Source organism: Diospyros lotus, chromosome 14 (genome assembly GCF_014633365.1).
Source record: "Diospyros lotus cultivar Yz01 chromosome 14, ASM1463336v1, whole genome shotgun sequence".
NCBI classification, from domain to species: Eukaryota; Viridiplantae; Streptophyta; class Magnoliopsida; order Ericales; family Ebenaceae; genus Diospyros; species Diospyros lotus.
In genome coordinates, this window is record NC_068351.1 from 7,106,706 (window position 1) to 7,131,154 (window position 24,449).

The following is a 24,449-nucleotide window of genomic DNA, read 5'->3' on the forward strand; positions in this document are numbered from 1 at the left end:
CATTTTGAAACTGAAGAATGAATCTGTTATGTTTGTTATGTTGGAGCTTTTCTGCACTTAGAATTCCAAAGCTGCCCAGAATAGGAGCTCCAGGTTCCCACCCATTATTTCCTCTCTTTCTGCAGTCTCTGCACAGTTAGAAAGCCTAAAACAATCTCTTCAACCAACAGTTGGGTGTGTGGGGTATCGATTTTGCTTTGGATCCCAGACATTTCAAAACTAAGAATTTCAGCTCACTTTCTTTTCTGACCAACCAATCATCGCTTTTCTCACTTTAGTTTGGCCAAGAGGAATAATTTCCCTTTTTCCAAGAAGAAAAAGCCTGTTTTGAGGCCTTCCTCAATGCCCTTTTTTCCAGGAAAGACAACTTTAGGCAGGAATGATTCATTCTCTAACCGAGGAATATGTCCCTTTTATGAGTCGTCCTCCTATAAAAAAGAAAGGCTTCTGTTGAGTGCTTTGGATAAAGTAATTTTTGAACAATGAGGAACAAAGCAGCCCTCAGTTCTTGCTTTTGTGTGCTCTGCAAAAGTGACTAGGAACCAATGGATCACGGCCCTTCTGAGTTGTAACTGAAAATCTTCCAGGAAAATCTTCCAGGAGCAAGATTTTCTCTTGTTTTTGGGTCATTTCTGAGAAAATTATTTGAAACGGTCAAACTACGATTGAGTGTCGCACAAAACATTATTCTTTTTCGCTTCACTGCAGTTATGGAGACTTTTTATACTTTCATATGCTCAGCCTTTGACATGCACTACAATAAAATCAAGTTTCAGAGACACTTAAATGTGATTGACACATTTATCATAGAAAATATATAATTATTACATATTTTTTATAAAAAATAATCACACATTCTTAATTTTTTTATGAAAAAATATGTATAGCACAAGCATTTAAAGTTTATTTTCATGGAATTCATTTTCCAAGGGGTGGAGTGGATTTTGTTTTCTAGACAATATTACTTAGAATTAAATTCTAGATAATACAATCAAACACACATTTATATCTAATTGTATTTATTATAGCAAAGATTTTATCACGTGTCACACAAAGTATATAGACCAACTAATTCCATGCAGGCTTGTGACCTACATGGAATTAAAGAGTACTTACCAAAAAAAAAAACTCAAACGTAAAAATACTATTAAGGATAAATATTTTTTCTACAAATATAAATCATATTTGAGGGTATCAAACCGCCACTGATAATTTAATTATTCAACACTTCTGTCTTTGTACATTACTACTATTATGGTTATAATTATTTTTACTATCAAAATCTGCTTGTATCGATACTTTTAAGCTCACAAATGATTCTGGTTTTGTTTTTTAATACAAAGGCAATAACAAGGGAACTTATATTATACAATATATATATATGTTTGTGATCCCTGTTTGGAACGTGCAAGCCTGTTCGCATTTAAGCTTGCGTAGAGTATTAGGACTTATGTTGCACGGAAACACCTCATAGAAGTTGTTTTCCCATTTCAAAAACGTTTTAGAAATATTTTTTATTCCCGTTTCGGACTCTATTTATATTTATTTTTTTAAGAAAATATCCATTTCTCGTCTTTATTTACGTGCAACATAGATTAAGACGATGAAAGCTCAATCTGGAAGTATCCGTGCTGTTCCCATTTATCTCACACGAACGAGAATGTACCAGAATAGATGGAAATCTATATATCTTTTTACAAACTGGTGAAATTTTAACTGGTTAGCTTGAATGCTTCATATACTACGAATTGTAATTAGGAAGAAAACATTTTCAATTGGTATAGGCAGCTTTGACCTTGCACGTCGCCGATTACTGGCGTCCACGAACAATCCACAATCTACATTTTCAACATATATATATTTACACACACATATATATAGGACTCTTAAATTCTGAATCTGAAACCCATATTGATAAAAGGAATAATTAAGTTGATGATGAAGCTGCCATTGTTGTTGTTTCTGTGCCTTATTCTTCTTCCCCTTTCGGTGACGGCCCAGCTTCGAGTTGGATTCTACAAGTCCACCTGCCCGAGGGCGGAGCTCATCGTCCGGCAGGCCATCCACAACAGATTCAAGATCGATCCCTCCATAGCCGCCGCCTTGCTTCGCATGCACTTCCATGATTGCTTCGTTACGGTAATTAAGAAGATAACCCATATTAATTTTTAGTTTACGTAGCATGAACCCCGAAGGGTTGGCATGGTGGTAAGGGATGTAGTGGCTTAATTTCTGTTATGTTTTTTCTTAGAAAATAGTCTTTTTTTCACATGTTTGAGCCTTTTTAATTAGTATGAACCTTACACTTTTTTGCATGGTTGGCAGCTAACTTGTGATGGAAAAACTTTTGTAGGGTTGCGATGCATCCATACTCATAGACTCAACTCCAAGGAAGCCGTCGGAGAAAGACGCTGGACCAAGCCTAGGCGTGCGAGGATACGACATCATCGACGAGGCTAAGAGAACCCTAGAAGCTACCTGTCCGGGAACCGTTTCCTGTGCTGACATCATAACTCTGGCCACTAGAGAGGCCGTCGTTCTTGCCGGCGGACCCAGCTACAGCGTTCCCACAGGGCGGCGTGACGGCCGGATTTCAGACCCCAGCCTTGTGGATTTGCCAGATCCATCACTTTCTGTGCCGGAGACATTAACATTCTTCGCCTCAAAAGGGTTTACTCTAAAGGAAATGGTGACACTTCTTGGTGCACACACAGTCGGAGTTGCACACTGCGGCTTCTTCCAGGACCGGCTAACGAACTTTCAGGGCACCGGAAGACCCGATCCGACCATGGACCGAGCTTTGGTTTCCAAGCTTCTAAGGATTTGTGGAACTCAACCGAGGAGTTTTGACAAGGACCCAACCATGTTTTTGGACCAAAACACGTCTTTCGTTGTTGATAACCAGATCTATAAGCAGGTGATTTTGCGGAAAGGCGTGCTGCAGATTGATCAGGAGCTTGCCTTGGATAGATCTAGTGCTCCGATTGTGTCGATGTTTGCGTCGAACGGGCGTGCATTCGAGCAAAGCTTTGCCAAGGCCGTGGTGAAGATGGGCGGCGTTGAAGTTCTGGTTGGAAAGGCCGGCGAGATTAGGACGAATTGCAGGGTTTTCAACAAGAAGAAACATATATAGGCTTTTATGAGAATTTGTCTACTTAATGATGCATGCATGCATGCTCTTGAACCTTTAATTTCAATGGCTGGCTCTTCACTCACCAGCTAGCATTTTGGAAAGATTAATTCTTTGTCCTGCAGGAATTATATGTGCTTGTGTACTGTATTCAAGTTGAATTTGTGTAACCTTTGATAAAAAGGACAAGTGAAATAAAAGAAAGCAACTGTAATGTTGTGTTGTGTTGTTTGGTGAAACCCTATTTCAGGTAATTTTTCAATTCAAAATTAATGCCCATTCATTAGTTCTCTCCTAAAAAATGAGTACTGTACGTGCAACTGTGTATTAGTTACAGAAACATGGGGATGGGGGAAATGTGCATGTAGAGCATAAGGGATTCATATTAATTTGGTGATTCCAATATATATAGATATATATAACTTGTAGTTGGAAATAATTTTTCAAAAATTACACTTTCCAACAAAAAAAATAAAATTGTATTTAAACAATTTATCTAATTTCTAATTCTTGTAAATGAAATTATTTTTTCAAAATTAAAAAACTCAGAAATTTTGTTAAGAAATTCAGGATTTCATAGGTAACAAGTAATTTTCACTAGAATTTTGTCCAACGAATTTTCTGTTGCTCTGAAGAACTCCGAAGGCTGCGAGTGGGTCCTAGTGTCATGCCCAAAAACAAAGGGACTAGCCCAAAAGTTTTGATCACATGAGCCCAAGAGATAATAGACCTAATCTTTCTACAATGGATAATCGCACAGTTACCAACCTAGTGGGCCGGCCGACTCGGTAGATGAGTGCCTAAAATGTTCATTTTATTCTTAAAATAAGGATAAAATGAATAAATAATCAATATTGCTATCATACCTAAATCTTTGTACTCAATAAATAAATAAACATTTATATTTATGCTTTGGCGTGCAATATGATAGACGTATAAAATGGTGGTTTCAACACTTGGGGTTATTGACTCTTTGGAGTTAGGTTTGGCTTTTTTTTTTTTTTTTATTTGGTATGACTAATATTTTGTGGGTGAATTTATTTTATTTACATCAAATCCGGGAAGGCCATATCACATTGAGAAAAATGAAGACTTATGTTCATAAAGTTTTGATCCGATCAAGGTGAGCTATGGTGAATTCACCCGCGATCCTTCTAGGGATGGTCTAAATATATAGGGCTAAACTTATAGAGTTATTTTTATTTTTTTTAAATTTTTTCAGCACTAGTACAACACGTTTAAGCAACATATATAGTAAAGGGGCCATGGGGAGTGGGGTTGTACCAAACCCATGCCAACAATATGTGTCGAGTGGTTTTATGGGCTCAATTCATGCTGACATCTTTGTTTGAGAGTGAAAGTATGGTGAATATATTTTTACCGTTAATTATAAGCTTATAAATTGTTAGAGAGGATATATCTGTCCCTAACTTGAGAACTAAGTTTATAGGTTGGATTTTCTTCTTGATTAAAATTAAAAGAAGCTGATCAACATATTATTAGATGATTTATTGTTAAGTCACCACTTAAACCAATCATTAAGACTTTATATAATATATATACATTAAATAAAGGTATTTTCATTAATTTTTTATTATTTGTGTGAAGCTTGATTTGAGGGTTCTACTTGAAAACCTTCCTGGATATAATCGGATGATTGATATTCTTTTCATTAAATTGAAATTTAAAATTATTTTATTGATCGTGTATAAGATTTTGTACAGTAAATTCGTACATTAAAAGTTTCTGCAAAAGATTTCTTAGTGCACAATGTTTTAATAAAATGCAGCCTAAGCGGCCACCTAAGCTCTGCCAAGGCATTCGGCAGCCTCTGGCCGTAGCGTTTAAGTACAAATTGGCACCTCTAGGTGTCGGGTCCAATTTGGGCCTAGGCAGCCCAGGCGATTCCTAGCTGGCTGGATTGATATTTGGTATTTTTCCTTTCTCTTTCTCTATCTCTTTCTCTTTCTCTTTTATCAGTATTTCCCCTTTTTATTTCTCTCTCTCATCTCTTTCACGTTCTCTCTCGTCACGTGTTGCCTAGATTGTCTCTTATGGACTTCTTGTTGTCATCGATCTCGTCATCATTTCTCTCTCTCTCTCATGATCGCCTCCAATCATATATTAGCCGTTGATTCTTATTCTTCTTTTTCTAATACCTATGGCTATCATCTAGGTTTGCAGTTCTTCTTTTTTCGATACAAAAAAATTGCTACTTGCTACAACAATAGTAAAAAGCAACCATACACACGCTTGTTATGCAAGATTTCCTTAGTTAAGGTCTAAATTTTGCTCTTGTTTATCTTTCTTATTTGTTTGGATTTTTTGTTTGATTATATTGTTTGTAATGCTTATAAACTATGTTTCACAAAGTCTAAAGTCTAAATTTAATAATATATGTTAATGTTTCATAAATTCCCTAACTAGTTGTTTATTTTAATTCAATGTCAATTACTCAAGAAAAAAAAAAGAAAATTAAATTATTTATCTAAAAATAACATTAAATTATATAAAAAATTTAAAAAATAATAATTTTCTTAAGCTCTGCCTAAGCGTTAGACTCTAGTCTGGCACCTAACTAGCTCATAGTGCATTTTAGAACATTGTTAGTGCACCATTTTTTTTATTATTGTATATATATAAGATTGTTTTAACATCTCTAAAGTATTCTATTATTTTCACTTTTGAGGTGTTATAAAGAATTGTTATTTAATTATTGTATCCTTGATTGTTAATATATATAGAAAAATTGTCCGAGATCACCCATGAATTTTCCCTTCATATAGAAGGGTTTTTTCTGTAAAATATTTGTGCTATTTTTATGATTGTTTGGTATATGATTTATTATGTATTATGTTGTCTAATATTCCTAATTAATTTATAACCACAACAAATTTATAATATATTTATATATATATATATTTATAGACTGTTGGTTATTTGGGTATTCTCCCATTATCCTCCCAATCCCAAACTCAATAGCTTTAACGAAGAATAAATTAATTAATGTGAAAACAGATGGATCCCCAATTGACATAAAAACAAAGTTGGACAACAGTGTCAACCCGAGAATCTCAGACTTCTGCTGAATTTCAATTAAAAATTTCGTCCCATTTTTGCCTGCTGTACGTCCACATGATCAATGCAGAGTCCATGAAGGCGGTGCCTCAAATCAGGCAGCGGTCGTGGTGAAGGAACTGGAGCTGACTGGTTAATGCCCCAAACACCAGCAGAAAACCAGCCCCGAGGAAAGAAAATAAAATCTTTCAATATTTTCCCATTGTTTTTCTCTTCCTTGTTGTGTTGATCAGTTTGGCAGCCAGGCTTGGTTTTTCCATTTGCGGCTAAAGTCCAAGGGCCCTGGGAAACGTTGTCAGCTTAACAGAAGTGGCAACCTACCAAACGACGGTGGGGATAGGAATTTTCTCTGCCCCCAAGCAGAAAATGTGAGTTTTTTAATGGTGACACCGACCAACATGTGGTTCTGCTTTTGGGGTGCACCCACTGTCACTCTTTTGCTTGGATATGCTCGATCTTTAGCACACATATATCTTCACTTCACCAAAAAGAATCACCCTTTCTACGCGTTTTCCCGTTTTCCTCCTCAAATTTCAAATTTCTATTTAATTTTCTCTTCTTTACCTTCACTTTCTCCTGTGTTCCTTCCTTCCTTCCTTCCACCAACCCCCCATTTTTTTTTTTTTTTTATAATTCTTGCCGTTGTCACGCACGCTATTGTGGTGGTAATATCTTAGTGAATATTGTGGTTGATGCAGTTACATATCCAGTGCACTGTAACGTGATCTTTTGGCTGAACAAAGTGGGCTATGCCCTTGAGTAAGAATTAATTAGTCACCACCCCGAACAACTTTTTTTTCTTTTATATATATATATATATATATATTTGACTAGGTACGTAGCGAACTAACATTTTTCAAATTAAAAACAACATTGCTCTTCGTAAAATTAGCTCCAGTAATGCCACCATATATACACAAAAAAGTTGCATATAAATAAATATTATACATGCAATATATACAGTAGCTAGTAATTATTGTTACCCAGATGGAAGCCCAATTTGTGTCAAATTAATTAATTAGCAATGGATGTTTATGCATAATTAAATTATCTGTTATATAATTTCCAATGATTGGGGAAGACAAAGAATTGCCATGAAGGAAACTTATGTCCATTTGAAGTTGAGGCAACCATGAAATCATGTGGACTGGATAGAGCATCGAAAAGGGAAGAGGGAAAAGAGGTTTCTTGGATTATATGTTTCACTTACTAATTCTGTATATATCAATCAATATATATTTATATTTTCCTGCAATTGAAGTAAACTAGTTTCATTAATTCGATCTACCAAATCTGGGCGAAGCATCAAATTATTGGCAGATTGCAGATGATGTGACAGTCGGGCTTTTTGATCTCTTCTTCAGAAAGAGTTCGAAGTTTAAGCCAACCTTTCAGACCCAGTTCTCTGCTTGCTTTGATTTTAATTAATAAATAAAATAAAATAGAAAACTGGGGAAAGTGTGAAGTGTGTTAACGTCAGAAGTAATAAAAGAAATGAGAGAGGTGTTCGTGACCCTCTCTCTGTGACTCACTGTTTTCCATGCCTGTGCATTCACATGCCCAAACCCAAACCAAAACCCAAACCCTACCTATCTTTTGCCTTCATACCCCCCCCCCCCCCCCCCTCCCCCTCCTTCTCCATCACCGTCCCGTCATTTTACCATTCTGAACATTTCGCTCTCTTTAATTATTATACCTACAACTGCATTTTTTTGATTAATTTAAGAAAATTAATTTTGTCAATTGATATGACATTTTGGCGGCACTATTAAGAAGATACTTCTCTCAACAAACCCTTCTTCACTCATGGGCATTAAGAATGGTATACACAAAAGTCTCTTAAATAAAAAAATTAATTTGATTGTAAATAAGGAATATAAAGAAGTATAAATTGAGAGAACTTTAATTGAAACACTGATGCAGACCAGATATGTACTTGACAATAATATTGTGTATGCTCTATTAAGCTAGGCTTTTGACAATTTTTGCCCTAGAGGGATAGACTCATGTGATTTTGACATCTGCACGATGGTTATGATGACATAGTATTTGCAAGCTTAATTATGTGCAATCTTTATGTATTATAAAAGTAGATATACTAAAATGAGATAATTAATTGCTTTTCCTAGCTAGGTAGACGATTACACCACCAAAGAACAAGACCAAGCCAAGCCTTCAAGGTGTAAATGCACTAATTAAGACATGCTTAAGCCCAATAATCCAAATAGCACATACATTACCAAACAATACCAAGAGTAGCAATCCAACCTAACAACTGAGGAGAAGAAAACTGAACTACACATTAGAAACACAATTAAGAAGCCCCAAGACCCTAACACTAAAAGCAACAACCATGAGGAAAAGTAACCCAAAAAAATACCGACACTGGGAAGCTCCACGTTGATGATACTACAAAACCATGTGTAGAGACAAGGGTAAGCCAAGCAATGACAACCAACTGAGGCAACCTAAGAATTGGATGACAGGGCAAAAAATAAAGCTTCCAAGACTAGCGGCACTAGCATCCCCATTCAAGTTATCGCCAAAAAAAAAAAACATTGGCCAGAGGTAGAGAAATACCAACAAAATCCCCAAAAACAAAACCTTATCAAAACATTAGGGAAAATGTCCAATAGATAGACGACCTTCCTAAATCCCATATGCAAAGCCTCAAGGGAAAATCCATCGTATGCTTAGTAACCAAGGGGCATCACTAATTAGAAGCTTTGAAACAAACAATTAGATTATAATTAGGGCTAGTGGCTAGAAAGGTTAGGGAACAAGAAGGTATGTGAAAAAATCAAAATAGGAGAGATTATCAAAGAAGAAATGCTTGTTCACCCACAAAGAAAAGTGAAAAATAGAGCTACATGGTCGACCAAATATGGACAATGGGAGGGAAAGGAAAGAGTATGAGGTGTAAGGGGAGGAGAGGAACGGTATAAATCTTTCCCAAAGGGGAGATGGAGGGTTCGATTGATGCCACAAATAAAGAGAACTCTCTACTACTATAGCATTAGATGAGCTATAATGACATACCATTCCATTCTTTTTCAAAATGAGATACTTCGCTAACTAAATATATATAATTATTTTTGTGGTTGGCTTAGTGCCTTGAAGATGCTGGAGTTCCTCAATTTCTAGAAAGCATTCATCAGTTGTTCAACACAAATTGAGCTATTACTAATATATATACATCGATCAATAACTTGAACATATTTACACCATGCATTCAATAAGGCCTTTGATTCCATCCAATTGTACTTCAGAAGTAATTCTTTGGTTGTTTAGGACCAAAGATAAACCATTCTCTTTTACTTGAAAAGTGAGGAGGTACCTTTTGTTATTGAGACCAAATTCTAAACAAATTAGATAGATAGTGATATTTGTTTACCAACTATATGTCGTACCAAGTGAAATGCCCTTTTTTCCCTTGCTCGCTATTACTTTAGCGGCCCCTTATGTAAGAGTTGACTCAATAATATTGGAGCCAATGGAACTTCTTCATGGCACATTGTAATTTGATTCTATTCTTAATAACCTCGATCACACTTGGAAAGAGCCAAGGACCAAGTTCCTCCCTTCCTTATTTGAATTGGAGGAATCACTAATTCGTGCCACTAGGCTATAGTAGTATGGCATGTGGGTTCCTAGCTAGGAAGCTTCACCGATGGAAAATCCCTATCTTAAATGCATTCTTTCTTCCCACACCCCCCACAGCCATTTAATCCAATATATACTTATATCTCTCAAAATGAGGTGCTTCATCATGGCAGGCCTTTCCTACCCTGAATGCTTCTAATTACTTCAAGTCTCTTTTATGTCCCATGAGAGAAAATGGATCTATTGATTAAAAATTGGCCCATGATCGGCCTATCAAGGTAAAAGTAGGGTTAAAAAGGGCATTTCACTTGGTCAACACACCTAATATGAAAAAAATCATTATCATAACAAATTATATGTACATTTATTTTGGTTTGAAAGTGGTCAATATATAGCTAGAACCCACATACAAATAGCTGCTCTCAAGGGAATTTGCACAAAGGCAAAAGCTTAAGTGAAGGCTCCAGTGAGTACACAGATGAGGCCAACCAAACAGAAAGCCCCAAAACCAATACATACTAAAACCAAAAAAAACACAGAACATGACATCTATAGGCACACCAGCACAGCACAACGTCTGCACCTTGGAAATAGTCTTCCTAAGCCAAAGATGAGAACTGTACATGTGTGTTATCATCAAACATTATGTGTCTCTCACTTCCATTTGCTAGTAAACATTTGGTAAAAAAACACTTTATTGATCATAGAAGATGATGAGTGAAAGTTTAAATTCATGTAATCGGTCTCATCTAATGAAATAAAAATTGTGTATGTTGACTATTTTTATTCTTTGTCATCCAACCTCCTTTGTGCATTTCTTTCAAAAATTAAATGACTAGATAACAATTAATAAGACAAAATTTGAACCTAACATATATTCAAATTAATATCAAGACATTTCTTTTTCAAATGTAACCCTAACACATTTCTGAAGAATCATGATTGTTCAACTAAGAACATTAACATATGATTCTTAAGTATTCTTATTGTACAATGATTGCAAGAAGGAAACCGTAGTATTGTTTAGAGAGCTTATTCATTTCTTTAGATACGGACGCCGCGGATCAAACTCTATACAATGATGGTCATCTTCTGCAAATATTGTTGATTAAGAAAATCATGTTTTCTTAGATGAAAGATGATCCTGGTTAATTAAATAGTTCATTCAAACCGATCGTGGCATTACTTATCTATGACCTAAGATGAACTGGTAACTTTTGAAAAATTAACAGGGTTTGCACAGATACGCACCTACACACACACACACACACACACATATGTATACACATATACATCTAGAGATAAATAATGGAAGGGTAATATTGTAACTTCACGTGTAACATTCCCACTCTGCCTTTAAATACTGCAGATTGATGTAGACTACTGTGCCTTCATGTGCTCTATATTTCTTGCACATTCTTTGTTTTTTTAATTATCCATCTTGGTTCTTGCCTATTTTTGTTTGCTTTCTTCATTCATGGATGATCCCGGCCAAGATCCTAATAATCCGAGCCATGGCTCCGAGAGAAGTGAACCAGTTCGAACCAGGTGGACTCCAAAGCCGGAGCAAATCCTCATTCTCGAGTCCATCTTCAATAGTGGGATGGTGAATCCCCCCAAAGATGAGACGGTGAGAATAAGGAAGCTGCTCGAGAAGTTCGGCTCCGTCGGCGACGCCAACGTCTTCTATTGGTTCCAGAACCGGAGGTCACGCTCTCGCCGCCGGCAGAGGCAAATTCAGGCCAGCCTCGCAGGCGGAGAGCAGCAGGGTCAGGCCACGAGCGGCGAGGGAGCAATTCAGTATGGCGGTGGCTCCCCCGCAGGGTTTCTGTCTTCGTCGTCTTCGTGCCTTGTTGGTTCTTCTTCCTCCTGTGGAGTTGCAGGCGGCGACGACCTCTTCTCTTTCTCCTGCCAAATGGGTCTCCCCGGAGCTGAGCCGAACTCCTCCATGGCTTCTCTTTTGTGCCCTTCTGATACTTCAAATTTGCAGTACCAATCTGGCAATTGCATGGCAGGTAATTAGAAAATAGGGCTCTTTAATTTTCCACTCTACAAAACAACTCTTCTTATCTGGTTCTGGATCTTTCCTTTTGTTAGAATCGCTATTACAACGCTTGCTAATGTATTATAGCTATCTAACAAATGATATGAGCACCATCTTAAACTCTCAAACAAACATACACATGAAAAACGAGCCTTTTAATTATTTTGCACCACATACATATTTTTATGTGCTTATCCGGTGCATATAATTTGTAAAGAAGTGGACACGAGTATTTCTCGGCATTAATTTTTGTATCCGAAGTTATTTAACTGGAAATTCTGGGAATTGTTCAGGGTTTATCACAGTATTCATCAATGGGGTTCCAACAGAAGTTCCAAGGGGGCAAATTGATATGAAAGCAATGTTTGGACAAGATATGGTCTTAGTTCACTCTTCAGGAATTCCAGTCCCTTTCAACGAGTATGGCCTTTCGGTGGAGACCTTGCTGCATGGTGAAAGCTATTTCCTGGTAAGAATAACTTGGCAAATTCTACAAACCATTTTCCTTCTCATCTGAACCAATTTCTCTAGGGTTTCTTTGCACCTCTATATATGCCTTAAAAACTTTAGGAGAAGCAGAAAGATTCATGATTAAGAAACGTAAACCCAACTACAACTCATTTTAACAAAATATAACTGTTTGTTTACAAGATTAAGAATGAGAAATGGACTTCCTCGCGCTTAATCTGGGTGGGCTCTTTCTGGAATTGATGAATCTCTCTCTCTCTCGCACACGCATACACGTAGTACAATCGTTACCGTGTCAAATGCAGAGAAAATGCTGAGAAAAGGTGTAACGCTGCAATGCATAAACAAAGCGGAAGTCCAGAGAACCGTATTGGCATAATATATATATATATATATATTTATTTATTTATTTGGATTCCATTTTTAATTCAGTACTCATCAGTTTAAAATACTTATGCAACTGAGGATTCCCAAAAGCGAAAGCTTCTAAATGAAAGTTTAAGATTGCAGTAACAAGTTTTTCCTCTCTCTCTCTCTCTCTCTCTCTTACTCTCTCTTTTTCTGTGGCGAGTAACAGTGGGATTGTTGGTGGAATGCACCTAAAACAACTCACTGAATAATAAATAGTTAAATTTATTTTTTTACAGGTTCCAAGACTTGGCTAAAAGTGGGCTAAAGCTGCTTCACCGGAGCTTCTTCTACAAGGGTTTGAGATACAGAAGAGAGAGAGAGAGACAGAGACAGAGAGACTCCCAGAAAAAAAAAAAAAAAAACGTTCTAATCACCTTTGAGGTCTTACAACTTGTTTCCCTTGTTATTTTCATTTAATTTCTTGCTTTATGTGAGGGAAGCTGCTAGCCTGTGTTTAAGGCAGATGTTCAACAGAATCCCAAGTCAAAAAGAGACAATTTATTCGCTGTTTTGGAATATATATTCAGGATGATTTGAGCATTATATATATATATTTTTTAATTCTCTGTACATTGAACTTGAAGCATTTTTAAAATTATATAATAGGGACTGGAAAACAGCAAGCATTCAGACGGAAGAAGCCAACCCAATGAATGTGAAACTAAGATTCTTTCTGCAATTGAAGTCCTTTTATTTATTTTACTGTATTATTATTATTATTATTATTATTATTATTATTATTATTATATGTGCTGCCTAATTGTTTTGACAAATGACATCTTTAAGCGACTCAGCTGGGGTCTGTTTGTTGTGCATTGGCCTAACTGCATTGAGTTCTCAAGTCATATTAATTGACCTTGTTGATAAAGTAGATGATATGATGTTGAACAGATGATCGACTTCTTAGCCATCCTTTTTATTTTTTTATATTTTCTTGTTCCATATTTCATGCATCCGATGATCATTTTATATCCTGCGTCTGTACTAACAGACCAAAGCGTTCAATCCAGCAAGTCGTTTTGGTGATTTATTTCTCTTTTATTTTTTTTTCTCTACTAAAACTATATTAACAGAAACAAACAAATCGGATAGACAAATCGAGGATTAACCCACAAGAAAAAAATACACTCAGAGACTAACTCAAACCAGAAAAAAAAAAACTACAGTAGTTAATAACACGAAGAATCCAACCCCGACCAGACCAGCAAAAGCTGAAAACCCTAGGGCCAAGAACGCCCAAGTCCACAAATGAAGAAATACATGGCTGAAACACAATGACGAACACATGGCAAATTTAATCTAACACAAAGTGCCTCCCAAAGATCACTCACACCTTAGGTCAAGCTGAAGAAACGAGCCAATGCATTGGATCTAAATCCCAAGATCCCATGGACTCTCGTCGTCAACGTAAACTCGATGTTTGCTCGATTGCTCCGAATAGGGGCATGAAATGAAAGTTTGTTGAGTGGATTAAAACTTGCGTAGTTACCATGAAAGTTGCTAATGATTTATCTAACCAAGATACCATACAAAATAGTAACTAATGAAGAGTTGATCCCACCACTTAATTCTAAAAAATACAGCAACAAAAAAGAGTAAATCCCCATGGATGAAGTTGGTCTTAAGGGATGAAAAATAACATATGAAAAGGAGTTCTGATTTTCTTTATAAGGATAAATAATTGGGGATGATGATGAATAAAGATTTAATAATTAGGGTTTTTTCCCCAATTTAAAAATTCAGAACTAATTAGAAACAAATAGATCCTCCTTAATTAATTAACCCTCACCCAAGTTTCAAACATCCCAATTATCTTTATGGTGGGTTTTAATTTTGGGTTCAGGATTTGTCCCTTATATATAAATCATATGTTGATAAGGGGCAGCTTGGTCTTATGAGCCTAAGGGATTTTTTTTTTTTTTAATTGATAGGATGTGGTTAATTATAGTCCTCTCTTTTAGTTCTATAGTCTGTTATTGGAGTTTTGTACGTACTTTTCTTAAAGATGTAAAAAAGTATAAAAGTAAATTAATTCATTTTAGCAATTTAAATCATATGTTGTTTGTGTCATCAAATTTCTATTAAATATAGTAAAATTTGATACGAGATTCAAAAAGTAGGGGCACCCTCCATCTTTATAGCAAAGTTAAGGGGCTCGGAAGAAAAAAAAACACAGAAATATTTAAGAATTCAATTCACCTAAGGAGACACAAAATGGAATTGATGATAGAGGAAGGATCAGAAAATAAATTCTTACGGTGTGTTTGATAACATTTAGTTGGAATAAAAAATATTTTACAACTTGCATGAAAAACAAAAATTACCTCTACTAGATGAAATTTTTCATGAAAAATAAGTAAAACATCTTTTAATGGTTGTACCATGAAATTTAATTTTATAAAAAATGTAATGTGTCAAACAGTAAAGATGAAATTCAATTCTTCAAATATGACATTTTCTATGAAATTTTTATGCTATCAAACACACCCTTAATATATTTTCTTTAATTTCATCTTGCACAAATCACAAACATGCCTACTTATATAGTAGTAAAGTTGAATTAATTTATTATTTGTTTCGATTAAGAATCTTTAATAATTATTTTTAGGTGTGTATAAATAAATTTCAAATACTCGTAAATCACATATATTAAATTAATTAATTAAAAATTTAATAGACTCATATTTTTTATAGAAATTTGAAATTTTATGTTAAAAATAGTGTATAATTAAGTCAAGTATGATCATGATGATAATAACCTTATTTAATTGACTCTAATTAACTAGAATTTTTTCAAAATCTTATGAAGTAATTCATCAATACCAAAATGTTCAAATTAAAGAGCAATTGAAAAGCACAACGCAACACAAGTCAAAGACACAATTCCGTACCTTGTCTGTGTGTGTTTGGTCGGGTTCAATAGTACTTTGGGCACTCTTTTGAAAGATTCCAATAATTAACATCATGCTGCTAGCTAGGACTTTAGACAGATGGCTAAAATATTTTTCTAAATTGCTTCCCATTTTTAGATAAATTCACAACATAAACAAGATGACTTACAAATCACATGAATTGGGCCCCTGCTACACTATTCTTGAATATTGGTATTTAAGGGATGTGGAGTAATATTTAAGGGGTTAATATAATAATAAAAGATGCCATGTAAAAATCAATTAATGATGTAACATGGAGTGTGGTGCATTTTGGAGATAAGGGCATCGATACTAGAGAAAAATCTTTATTAAGTTAATTAATTAGTTATAAGTGACTCTTAAAAAGACCATCTTTAACCCTATTAATAACTAAAAGCTATATCTTATTACTACCTAATTAAGGGTTACATTGATCTTACTAGGAATTCAATATAAATTATTTTCATTAATTTTAATTTTTTTTAATATTAACTGCATGATCAAATCTCAAAAATTCATCCATCTTCTTAAATTTATAGTTTTTTCTACGTTCATAAGTTTAAGACATTATTTTTCTTATAAAACAACACTTTTATTCAGATAGAGAGATAACCATGTTGTTGAAATTGTAAGTATGAAAACTAGCAACCAAAAACCCTCAAAACCTTAAAAACACTTTGGCACCACATGGCAGTTTAAGTTTTTCCTTTCTAGATGAATTTTCTGAATAAAGTTTACATTAAGGTAGCGTTTGTTAAAATGAGCAAGATAAGAGAATATCAAGATAAGTCTAAAATAGTTTTTGGACTAAAATATAAAATGGTCAAGATAAAGTTAAGAAGTATTTCAAGATTTTTATTAATCGATTTGTTAAATTTTTTAAAATGCACTAGAGAACACAAATGTCATTTTTTTCTTATCTATAAAGACCAATATATGCTTATCTTGAGGGGGGAGATAAACATATTTGAAAGATCAAGAGATAAGAGGTCATTAATAATTTTTTGAAGAATGGTTAGATAAACTTAACAAATATGTTGGAAATGATAGAAGTTCGAGATACATCTCATATCATTTCATATTTTGATTTTTTTCAACTGATATCTTACTTAACAAACGCCACCAAATAAAAATGACAATAACACCCAAACTTTTATAGATAGAGCATCAAAATTTTGTGACATTTAGAGTTAATGTTCAACTAATGAAGAACTCAACAACTAATTAGTGAATCATACTTTGTTTTGTTTGCCATTTGGTGATCCACAGTAGCCTGTTCATTAATATGCTCTCTTTTCCCTTGTGGTTTTAATTTTATTTTAAAGTTTGGTTAAAGAGGGCTTTGCGAATTATTTGCTGCGCATGTGATGTGAGCAACATTCTGCAAATATCATATATATAAGATGAAAAGGGCAGAAAATAAAAAGAAAAACAGTGTTGTTTATGGGAAAGCAGCTGCTGTGATACCAAACCCTCGTCCATGAATGCCGGGTTAGATGGTCACCTGAAAGGTGGGAAGACTGGAAAGCAATTAAGCTGTCAAGAAATTAATACTTGGCTTTTATCTTTTCTTTCTTTCTTCTTTTTTTTTTTTTAAAATCCGATTAGAAATATATGTCTCCATATCTCTTACATCCCATGGTTTACAATAATTATAAAATTAATGAAGCCGAGCCTTTGAGTTTACAATTTTAAATCTTTTTCCTCTATTTTCTATTTTTTTTAAAGTTTGGGTTTGTTTCCTTTCACTATTTAAAAAATATTATAAACATAAAGTGCATGCTATGAAATATATTTTGTGTCGGGTTGTAAGCTTTGTTAGCCACACTTAGCTTTGTCTGTCTACCCTGAACGTACCTAATTAGTGCATTCCTGGGGAGCTTGAATTTTTGTCAAGCTGCTACCTTAGCAATTACATCACTTAATTAATATAAAAGAAGAAGAGTAAATTATTAGTGTTTTAATTCTGAGCTACTTAATTATGTAAATTTTGAAAAGTAAATTATGTTAAACCCATAATAATAATTATTAATTTTTTGAAGTCACCTTCGCCTATCATATATAGCTAGCTGAAAAAAGAATAAATAGTTTAATTAGTTAATTAGACCTGACCAATGTTTTCCTTCTTTATGCCACTTGACTTAATTTTTCTTAAAACCAAGGGCCGGCGTCTCCATAACCCCCCAAAAAATAAAATCTAACACTTGATGAAACACATATCATAAGGTTATTCTTTAATATGAAAATTTATAATTATTTTTATGTATTAAAAATAAAGTAACATATTATTATTCTATGTTACACGGAAATACAGCCGTTTCCCCGCTTCAGAAACGTTTTACATTCCCGTTTCGAATCTTATTTATGTCTATTTTTTAAAAAAAAAATATGTTTCCACGTTTTTGTTTCTTATCGAAAACGTTTCCCGTTTCCATTTCTGTTTTCGTGCAACATAATTATTATTAACGTTAATAAATCTATATATCATGCCCGGAAAGAAGTTGCTTATGAGTATGATTGATCGGCCTCACGCTTGGCATGCTTTTCGCTCATGTAATCAATCTTCATCATGCACTTGGATTAAAGATTGAAACTCACACACACATACATATTTGGTTAAATGAATCTAGTCTATATAGCTATAGGTAACCATAATGTAGACCATTCATCGGCATTAATATATATGTTCAATATTATATATATATATAATCAATCAATCTGAGTTTGCATGAAACTCACTTGATTGGACAGATTGATATATATATATATATATACCCATATTTGTGCTTCACTTATCATGCATCATCAATCATTCCACACATGCATTTGCATGAAATTTATTTGATTCAAGTGATTAATGGTGTAGCCAATCAGCAAAGTAGTCGGCGAAAGACATACAAACAAATAAAAAGCCATAAAGATAAATTATAGTTAATTAAAAGAATGATCAGTCTTAGAGTCCAGTAGTATATATAATAAGCCTATACGATATGCATTGTTAATTTGCATTCATGTGTATTAATATAATACCTTCATTATGCATGCCTATCGATTAGGTTCACTATGCTTAATCACTACCTCTTATCATGTTTTCAGGGTTCTCATCCCACTTTACCTAGACATCTAATGTTACTCGTCGCCACAAATTATGATATATAAATAGAATTTATAGAAAATTATTTTAAAAAAAAAAAGATGTGCGTTAATTAATTATATGATGTTCGTACGTTAAGAATTAAAAAATTGTGTAATATAATTTATAAATACATAAATCCAATATGATATCATTTTCCACTAACTTTAATATACATGCTTAATCTCCCATGACAAGATTGAAAGGATGATCATCAGTTAGAAAACAGCGGTCTATTGGGAGTAAGTATTCAGTCATTTATTGTTTATTAAATAATCTGGTAACCCAATTGATTTAACCAAATTTATGCATAAAAATTGAATCTAATTTTAAAAAAAAAAAGCAATTTCATCTAATTAACCAAAATGAATCAAAATAATTGAGTTCTATTAAAAACATTTAACAGAAATTTAAGTTATTTACTAAAATGTATTGACCCATATATCAAAATCAATATTTAATATAAGTTTTTGCATTTTGAGGAGAGGCAAAAACTGAATTAGGCTGAGCGGAGGAGTAGAGAGCAAAAATTCTTCATCCTGTTGATTACCTTCATTTATTGTTGATTATTGGTCCGTCAATATATATTTCACAACCATTCTTTTGATTTTCTGTTCTGGATTTTTTGTGCCTGGTGAGGCCAAATGCGTGAGTTATGGAGTGCCAAAGATTTGTATACAATGGCAGAGTCGGTACTTGCTGAAAAGGATGAAAGGACAAAGAGATCTAATCTCGAGACCTCCGATCGAGGACTAGAAGAAGAGAACTCGAATTAGATATCTGAAGAAGAAGAAGGAGGAGGAGGCAATGAACACTTTTACGAGATTGATGCATACTCTTAGGAAACGCAACAAGTGAGTTGAGCCTTGTGGATTTAAGAACCAACAAGCGATCGAGTTGAATTGGAAGAGCCAAGATGCATGAGTGTTTGTAAAATCAAGTGTTAGAGACAACAAAGATCAATCATCTAGCTAGCATTAAAGGGAGAGACACAAGTAATGCCACCAGTCTTTTACTATCTTACTTTGATTTTCATTTTACCAAATGCTAATTAAGGACTTGCTAGCTAGCCCTTTGGTGTTGCCCAGAAAATGTTCCAAGTGGGGATGAATTGGAATTTTGGAAAATTCAATTTTTCTTAATAAAAAAAATTTTGGTGATAAATGTTTTGAAAAATTAATAAAAAACAAGGTAAAGCAAGGGAACTTGCACTTTCCCTTACATGCATTCGTGTTCTCCTTAGTCTCCATGAAATTGCTAAAGTATTTATGATCACTGTGTTGCAAGAATATCTTCAAATACATATATATGATAGTTGTTTCCATTAATTTATTATTGGTAAAGCTTTCATAACGACTACATATATATATAGTCATTTTCATATAATATATAGGTGGTGTTTAATACTTTCTCATGATTGCACATCTTAATGGATTAATGTTTGGTGTTGCACCCCATATAATCCTAAGATTTTCAATTTAAATTCCATGCATGTAGCTGAGCGGACAGCTTTCTATATTAAAACCTTGTATCCATTTATAAATAAAACAATGGTCAAGCATTCCTGCACAACTTCACTCATGTTAGCGACATTGAGATATGTTATATTGGTTAGCTTGGTCCGAGAGCTTGGATTTGGATTTGGGTTTGCATATATGCTTGTCGTTTGTTCTTGTGCCTCACAACTCTGGGTTTAAAGATTCTTGGTCATACATTGGAACTGACAACTATAATTAAAGGTAATGGAAATTATAAAATGATGTAGGAACTTCGAACTAGTTTTGAGTTGTTTAGGTACTCAATTTTTATGGTATAATCTTAATATGCCTCTAGGTGGTAATATACAGGTTAACTAATTGGTCTTGAATCTATATAATGTCGTCTTGATTATTAAACACTTTTATCTCGTATAAAAATTTTATATAAAATTTTGTTCTTTAACATCTTTTCCATAAAAAGAGTGATCATACGACAATTTCAATGTAACACATCTTTAGTTATGCGCACCTTAATCCCTCAATTACCTGATAGAAGTAAGCTTCAAAGGATGATTTATTATCAAAATTGCCACAACAATTCCCTACCACCTGACAAAGGCAGGATGCTAAGGTTCAAAAAAGGAAGGCTCAATGTATCTCATGGTCCCCTAAGATATCCAAACCCTAAGTGTAACAAAGCTTGGGGAAATATATGTTCCCGAAGCCCAAAGTGTAATAAACATTTGCAGAATATATGTTCACAAGGTTAAGAGTATGGTAAACTTTGGAAGAATGTATGTTTATGAAGCCTTAAGTGTTACAAAACTCAATGATTTGAATCTTTATATATAGTTTGTAGCCCAAGTGTAACAAAACTTCAATTGCCTATGTTCTAATAAACATGGATTTTTTTGGAAGACTTGAGTATATATATAAAGAATCTCGACACTTTAGATCTCCATATCTATTTCGACTGTAACAAATTTTGACATTTCAAATCTTTATTTTTATATCTTAAATCTTGGTTACGGCCTTAACCTCAATAGTATACAATTTAGATTCAATTATAAAACTCAAGGGTAACAAACTTTGAGGCACAAGGAGAGCAATTTTTTTTTTTTTCTACTTCCTTAATAAGATTACATTGAACTAAGGAAATGGAAGACTCCTAACGTGGTGATGAGATTCAAGGGACTAAGATCTAAATAAAGCCCAATTCATAGGGCCCAAACTAAAGCTAAGAATTAACACACTTAGAGAAGGCCCAAACTAAGCTTATAAATACAATGAGATTTATTTTAAACTGATTCAACTTTTCTCTTACTTCTCTATTCCCTCCATTTCTCTATCTTTGCTACATTTTTTTTTTTCTCTTATATTTTGGTTACAATTGTACATATTTTTGTACTAACTTGAGCATCGGATGACAATTCTAAAATCGTTCTAGACAGTACTAAACTCCATTTTACAAATCCAACATGAAGATTTGTTCGTTTCGACGGCTACAACACTCTCCATCAATTCAGATATTAATAGTGCAATACCTGGCATCATCAATAACCAACAATGTTGTTTGTACATAGTATTTTGATTTTCATAGAATTATTTGTAAATATTTGTTTAAGAAATTAATTAGCAATACATTTTTTAGGAGTTAGCAATTACTTTTCAAAACTATAAATGTTCTAAAATTATAAACACTTTAGTCATGTGTTAAAAATATTTATAATAATTTTGTAAGAGTGAAACATAATCTGAAAATTAATAGCATTATGTTTCCTTTTGGTATTAATTAGAAATTTTAATCATGAAATTAATATCATATATATAGAAGTCAAGTCGATGAAGCAGCTGCATGGTGATCGATGACGATTACAAGGATCAGAAAAATTAATTAAAAGTTGGCATCACCGAGGACGAATAATTAATTGGGGATTCCACACACACCGACCGACCAATGCAACCAATCCAAAGGCGACGAATGTTTGTTTACAATTCCTTTATTATTATTATTATTATTATTATTATTATTATTATTATTTATTTATTTATTTATTTATTTATTTATTTCCTACGAACGAGACTGGCATTAGCTTAATACATATATTAAGCTCAAGAATGAGATTGGTTCAACGCTCATAAATGAATTCAAAAATCAGTTTAATTAAATAATTGTTAGGTTGAAGATGGTAAATGCCCATTCATTCCATCCTCTTTTTTCCTTTTCAAATTACCCACAGTTGATTTGATTTGATTTGGAATTTGTGACTTAATATACTGTGAAACTTAACTAGCTGATCCACCCAATAAAACCAAGTTCTTTATGCTCTACATTTTTGTATTTAGTCAAATACTATCATTGATAAATGTTAATTAATACTTTCAAGAATTGAAATGTAATGTTTTTTGTCTATATTAACATACTTCTGATCACACATAATTAAATAATTTTTAATTATTTTCATTTCTTCACTTGAGTTTATGTTAAAGGAAAAAAAATAAGATTAGAAAAAACACAAGACGATCCAATCACACACAAACATAAGAAACTTTTACGTGCAAACCCTAAAAGTGAAAAATCATGGCCATTAGGACAACAGAGAAAAAATATCATTGTGTAATAAAGTTTACAACTACAAAACTCAATATTCTCTCTCTAAACCCAAGTTTCAATTATACCAAATTCCTATCTTTCACTGATTTCTCACAAGTGATTTGCACTCCTTGAATAACAAGTCAACCATCCTATTTATAAACTAGTTTCCTTGTTCAACAAGGTTAAGGTTTTCTTGTCCACCAAGATTAAGATTTCCTTACCTAACAACAATTTCCAACTGGGTATAAAATAGGATTAGAAACTAAACAAGAAATCAATTAGGAATAGGGAATAATCTTCAAGATTAATTAGGATTTCTCGCTGAAAATCCTAACAAACCACCACCTCAGTGAGAATTCCTAAAAAAAATTCATCCATTCTCCGACGACAACCATGACTATCTGTTACCGATAATTACCATGATCTCAATCACCAAGATCATCGTACCCCACCATAAAAAGTACAACCACTTAAATATATACCGCCTAAGATTTTCATAGTATAATGTCAAAAAATAACTTGCTGAAAAACTATAGTCTAACCTCCGTGCTTGACTTCCTTGAGAGCTCTTCATCCATCAACATCATTTCCACCACACACCTTGCATCACCGCCAAGCCAATGCCCGTGTACAAACTTTGTAGACCCGCTAGAAGCATCACATCCTCTTTCATTGCAACTTTGGTGGTCTAGCGGCATGCCACGAGAATGTATTCATCTCTTTAGAAAACATCTTCATCTCCCACAATGTTGAGACACGAACTTCCAACATCACAATATTTGGAGCCCTTTGCCAGATTTGCTCCATCAGCACAATAATCCCTTTTCACATGACCGAATTGTTTGCACTTCCAGTAGATCACTTTACCAAATTTTTCAGAGCCTTTAGGAGTTGGTTTGTCTTTCAACACCTTGTGTAACCTGTATTGGATCAAGATATCATTAACTTGTATTTGGCACAAACCAAAATTGATATTTCTATCGAACTTTTCAAAATCAAACTTCATCATGCTTGGCATATCCTTTGCATACTACGCAACCGATAACCAAGGTTTCGATACCACTTGTTGAAGAATAAGAAGAGAAAAAACACAAGATGATCTAATCACACACAAACATAAGGAATTTTTATGTGAAAAACTCTAAAAGTAAAAAATCACGGCCATCAAAATAACAGAGAAAAAATATCACTTTGTTGTAAAGTTTACAACTATAAAGCTCAATATTCTCTTTCTAAACCTAAGTCTCAATTACACCCAATTCCTATCTCTCACTGATTTTTCATAAGTGATTTGCACTCATTGAATAACAAGCCAATCCTAGTTCTCACTAGTTTCTCACAAGTGATTTGCACTCCTTGAATAACAAGCCAACCATTCTATTTATAGACTAATTTTCTTGTTCAACAAGGTTAAAGTTTCCTTATTCAATAAAGTTAAGGTTTCCTTATCCACCAAAACTAACATTTTCTTACTTAACAACAATTTTCAACTGATTATGAAGTAGGATTACAAATTAAACAAGAAATCAATTAAGAATAGGAAATAATCTTTAAAACTAAATAGAATTTCTCATTGAAAATCCTAACAGTTTACAT

At 33.8% G+C, this 24,449-nt stretch overlaps 2 protein-coding genes across 2 annotated transcripts; both read left to right on the forward strand.

Annotated features, from left to right (window-relative positions):
• The first annotated feature begins 1,923 nt into the window (after positions 1 to 1,923).
• LOC127790790 (peroxidase 44) lies at positions 1,924 to 3,360 on the forward strand. Its single transcript, XM_052320471.1, has 2 exons — positions 1,924 to 2,139; positions 2,354 to 3,360. The coding sequence occupies exons 1-2, from the start codon at positions 1,936 to 1,938 to the stop codon at positions 3,131 to 3,133; spliced, it is 984 nt and encodes a 327-aa protein (XP_052176431.1). The 5' UTR covers positions 1,924 to 1,935; the 3' UTR covers positions 3,134 to 3,360.
• Positions 3,361 to 11,212: 7,852 nt separating this feature from the next.
• LOC127790582 (WUSCHEL-related homeobox 11) lies at positions 11,213 to 13,277 on the forward strand. The gene is made up of 3 exons (XM_052320152.1): positions 11,213 to 11,826; positions 12,149 to 12,324; positions 12,971 to 13,277. Exons 1-3 carry the CDS (start codon positions 11,289 to 11,291, stop codon positions 12,986 to 12,988), a joined length of 732 nt encoding a protein of 243 aa, XP_052176112.1. The 5' UTR covers positions 11,213 to 11,288; the 3' UTR covers positions 12,989 to 13,277.
• Positions 13,278 to 24,449: the final 11,172 nt, after the last annotated feature.

Excerpts from the sequence above, each read along its gene's own strand:
- LOC127790790 (XM_052320471.1), top strand. The coding sequence starts at position 1,936 with ATGATGAAGCTGCCATTGTTGTTGTTTCTGTGCCTTATTCTTCTTCCC. Across the intron at positions 2,140-2,353 it reads TCCATGATTGCTTCGTTACG|GGTTGCGATGCATCCATACT; the intron begins GTAATTAAGAAG and ends AAACTTTTGTAG.
- LOC127790582 (XM_052320152.1), top strand. The coding sequence starts at position 11,289 with ATGGATGATCCCGGCCAAGATCCTAATAATCCGAGCCATGGCTCCGAG. Across the intron at positions 11,827-12,148 it reads ATCTGGCAATTGCATGGCAG|GGTTTATCACAGTATTCATC; the intron begins GTAATTAGAAAA and ends GGAATTGTTCAG.